Source organism: Mustela putorius, unplaced genomic scaffold (genome assembly GCF_011764305.1).
Source record: "Mustela putorius furo isolate JIRA1106 unplaced genomic scaffold, ASM1176430v1.1 tig00000129_pilon_pilon_pilon, whole genome shotgun sequence".
NCBI lineage: Eukaryota > Metazoa > Chordata > Mammalia > Carnivora > Mustelidae > Mustela > Mustela putorius.
In genome coordinates, this window is record NW_025421290.1 from 5,147,485 (window position 1) to 5,151,852 (window position 4,368).

Consider the following 4,368-nt stretch of genomic DNA (forward strand, 5'->3'; position numbering starts at 1 on the left):
GTTGAAAACGAGGCCAGGCACCGGCACTCTGGTTCACACTGCCATTTTTAAGTAACGTAGACTGGTCCTGAGGCGATGTCTAAAGATGGAGCTCAAACATTCAAAAGGAGGGTTTCATAGCAAACCCAAGCCTAGTAAAAGCGCCGCACTGCCTGGCAGATTCCACACAAACCACGGGCCTCCCACGTGTCTTTCAGGAAATGCACAGAACACGAGGGATAAAGGAGGCCAAGGAGAGGCTGGGACAGGTAGGAAGGGCACGTAGGGCTTTCCCGGGTGACTGGGGACGCGCGAAATCTGGGGCGGGATGAAGGGAACTCGCGGAGCACCTGGCGGGCACCGACGTCTGAGAACAAGTCTGAAAGCAGCATGGGGGAGGCTTTCATCCTGGGAGCGCCCTTCCCGCGGACCCCACCCTGTGGAGCTCCCCAGAGGATTTGCTCCTCAGGTTCGAGGGAGGGTGGAGGTGAAAGCGCGGAAGAGGAATGCAGAAAGTACCCGAGCCTCTAGTGTGGTAACAGGTGGGCACGGGTCAGAGTCCGAGTTTCGCGAAGTCTAGGGCCTGGCCACACCCTCGATGCCTCCGAGCCTCCGTAGCTCCGCCCTTCGCGCGTGGCGCCCATGACGCTAGGCGCGCGGGCCCGGCCCCTTACAGAGGTCGCGCTCGTCGAACGGTCGGCCTTGCTGCGCCTGCGTGATCGGGAGGGGAAGTGAGGCGGTTTCTTCGGCGCCTTTTCCGGCGGCGGCGGCGGCGGCAGCGGCAGAGCTGGGAGGAGGAGGTGGAGGCCAGAGGGAGCCCGCGCTCAGGGCGGCGGCTGGAGGTAACCTCTTGGACTGAGCTGGAAAGGCGGGCCACCTCGGCCTCCGTTCCCCTCTGGTACTCCGCCAGTAACTCTTCTTCCTCTCCGTGTCTCTGCAGGCGGCGCACCGAGTTCCCGCGAGGTTCAATGACCTGACGAGGCGCCGGAGCCTTGCTGACTCTCGGGTAGCTTGGGCCGGTGGTGAGCCCGGAGCTCGTGGACCGGCGGGCGGCCCGGAGGGCCTCGGTCTCCCGCGGCGGAGTGAGGAGAAGGCGGAGGAGCGGGAAACGCGGCGGCGCTCGCGCGGCGCTTGCGGGGGGAAGGGCAGTTCCGGGCCGGGCCGCGCCTCAGCAGGGCGGCGGCTCTCCCGGCGCAGACTCAGGGCCCCGGCGGCAGCGGCGACTGGAGGAATCAAGTTGTGCGGTCGGTGATGCCCGAGTGAGTGGCGAGTCCGGGCCTCTGCCCCGAAGAGGCAACTCCCACGCAGGCCGCACGGGCGCCCTCGCGGCCGGGAGGCTTCGTTTCGGTTTCGCGGCGGCTGCGGCGTATTTGGCTGAGGGGACCCGGGACACCTGAATGCCCCCGGCCCCGGCTCCTCCGACGCGATGGGGAAGGTGCTATCCAAGATCTTCGGGAACAAGGAAATGCGGATCCTCATGTTGGGCCTGGACGCGGCCGGCAAGACAACAATCCTGTACAAGTTGAAGCTGGGCCAGTCGGTGACCACCATTCCCACAGTGGGTTTCAACGTGGAGACGGTGACTTACAAAAACGTCAAGTTCAACGTGTGGGATGTGGGCGGCCAGGACAAGATCCGCCCGCTCTGGCGGCATTACTACACCGGGACCCAGGGTCTGATCTTCGTAGTGGACTGCGCCGACCGCGACCGCATCGACGAGGCCCGCCAGGAGCTGCACCGCATTATCAATGACCGGGAGATGAGGGACGCCATAATCCTCATCTTCGCCAACAAACAGGACCTGCCTGATGCCATGAAACCCCACGAGATCCAGGAGAAACTGGGCCTGACCCGGATTCGGGACAGGAACTGGTATGTGCAGCCCTCCTGTGCCACCTCAGGGGATGGACTCTATGAGGGGCTCACATGGTTAACCTCTAACTACAAATCCTAATGAGCATTCTCCACTTATCCCCCGGAAGGAGAGAAATCAAAAACCCATTCATAGGATTATCGCCACCATCACCTCTTTCAATTGCCACTTTCTCTTCTTTTGAATTTGAACTCTGGAGTTAACTGTTCTACGGTTGGGGAGGGGGGTGGTTAGGGGTTTCCTTTTTTTGTTTCTCTGTTGTTGTTTTTTTTCCTTTTTCCCCCCTCTTTTTTCTTTTTGCTTTGCGTTACGATGCTCTGATCTGACAATTGACATGAACACAAAGTGCTAGATGCTCTTATTGACTTCCAGCAAATGGGATGGGGAAATACAGCAGTATTTGGTAAAGTCCTTTATAATAATGGTTTGATTTTTTTATTTCGAGAGAATCTTTTTTGCAATGTATGCTTTTTTTTCCTTTTTGCCCCGTTTCCTTTTCACTTGCTGTAGATGGCTTATTTTGCATTCATGCAGACTATGTTGCAAGTCTGTTTCATCTAGTAAACTGAAAATTATTGCTTAATCAAACTGCCGTTTGTCTTTTATATTTAAGGCCTTTACCCCTCCCTTATGAGTTTTACCTTTAATTTAGTAATTTCAAATGTGACCTTTTATATCTAAGACCAGTATAGTAAACCTAGCCTACAGTGGCACATAATGAGTAATATCATTGTAATATGTTCCAGTTGCACATCAGTATGTTAAACAGGTAATGTAAGAAGTTCTTTGAAATGTCAGCTCTTAAGTTCTGAAACATACGTCATGCATGAGTAGGGATAAAACTCAAGTTCCTTATTACATAGCTAACTTACACTGCATAAAAATTTGAAAGTGTAACCCGTCAACACGGATTTTTCCACTGCAAGGTTAGCAACTTTGCTGTTTTTTCCCTCTTTTTTAACTTTAAAAGTAGACTCTTTCCAGAATATGGAGCAATAAATGGTATATGCCACACACAGATGCGATATCTGTAGATAATTTTAAGTGACTTTGGGGCAAAACTGGAATATATACTTCTACTACATTTCAAATGTCTAAGACCAATAGTTTAAAAATTACTAGAATGTTTACTTTGTTCATTAATAAAGCATTTAACAATTCAAATTATATACACCTACCTAGTTTGAAAAATACACATTCCTGTTTTCACATTAGAGCAACTGATTAAGCTGAAGATAGAAGTCTTTTTTGTAGATGAGTGATCCACATCTCCATTAATTAGAACACTGGAAAAGATGTTTTATAAAAAAGATATTTAATTCTGTTTGATTGTAGGATTAACTCATACAAATAGTCCGATATCCTGTTGGTTCATTAATACACTATCTCCCCTAAGGAAGGAAATGTAATGAATGAATGATGTGTAGACTTGAGGAATGACAATTAAAGGGGAAGTAGGATGAAGAAAAAGAACCTACGGATGACAATGAATGTAAACTTATTTTTCTTCAAGGGTAAGCAGTGTGCTCACTGGTGATAACCAGATCCTAGCAAGATTACTTGCTTAGCTTGTTAGGACCGGTAATTAGATTATTGAGACCACTATGATGATACTTTGAACCAAATGTTAATGCTTGATAAAGAATTGTGAGCAGCATCTGGTTCTCATATAGCCTTAAGGATTAATTTTAGAGGTCCTCAAGGAATTAAACATAGGGAATTTAAGAAACGTAGACTGCAAAGGCAGTATACAGGAAAAGGTGGAGTGGGTTTTATTCATGAGGGTGTCTGAAAACAAATGGAACGGGATATCATGGTACATAGTTGGACAGTATTGGTCCTTCGTGTTTTGGCCATATTGTATAATGGAGCTTTTACCAAAGATGTATGAGAAGCATAAGGCTATAAAAAGTTAACTATTGAAAGTAAAAGTCTTGACACATTTACCTAAAGCAGATGAGAAAAGGTGCTATGTTGTAGGCTCCTGATGGTGCAGAGGGATTTTTGAATTCAAAATGCAACTCAAGTATAAAGTTCTTAGTTTTACTTTAGAAGGATCTCCAGAAATGAAGCTGACAGACACATCCGAGAACATTTTAGTTGCTTTTAAAATTCCCAAAGCTCCACATAAATTTAATTCTTAGTGTTTTAAGTGATTGCATTTTAAGGTACATAAACATGGGTTATACAAATACCGATGCTATAGTAACATCTTTAGACAAGACAAGCACAAAGGTATAAATGCCTAAACTGGAGGAAACTTGAAACCCTCATCTTAATTCCTAAATGTAGTATTTCTAACTTGTGACAGACAGATTGATAGGCAGCCGTTTTTTTGTTTTAAAATAACTGGGAGCATAGTTAAAATTTTATACATCAAGTGATTGCTATTGAATGTTGCAGGTGAGATGTGGTTATTTTTAGTTTATTTGAAATGTCTAACTGAAGGGGGGAGGAGGGAAGCAAATACTTGAAATTTTGGAAAACCCTAAACTTCTTGGTAAGAAATTGTAATT

General features: G+C 47.6%; 1 protein-coding gene across 1 annotated transcript; it reads left to right on the forward strand.

Moving 5' to 3' along the window:
• The first annotated feature begins 1,397 nt into the window (after window positions 1–1,397).
• Window positions 1,398–2,435, forward strand: ARF6 (ADP ribosylation factor 6). Its single transcript, XM_045069193.1, has one exon. The coding sequence runs from the start codon at window positions 1,406–1,408 to the stop codon at window positions 1,931–1,933; it is 528 nt and encodes a 175-aa protein (XP_044925128.1). The 5' UTR covers window positions 1,398–1,405; the 3' UTR covers window positions 1,934–2,435.
• The last annotated feature ends 1,933 nt before the right edge of the window (window positions 2,436–4,368 follow it).

Excerpts from the sequence above, each read along its gene's own strand:
- ARF6 (XM_045069193.1), top strand. The coding sequence starts at position 1,406 with ATGGGGAAGGTGCTATCCAAGATCTTCGGGAACAAGGAAATGCGGATC.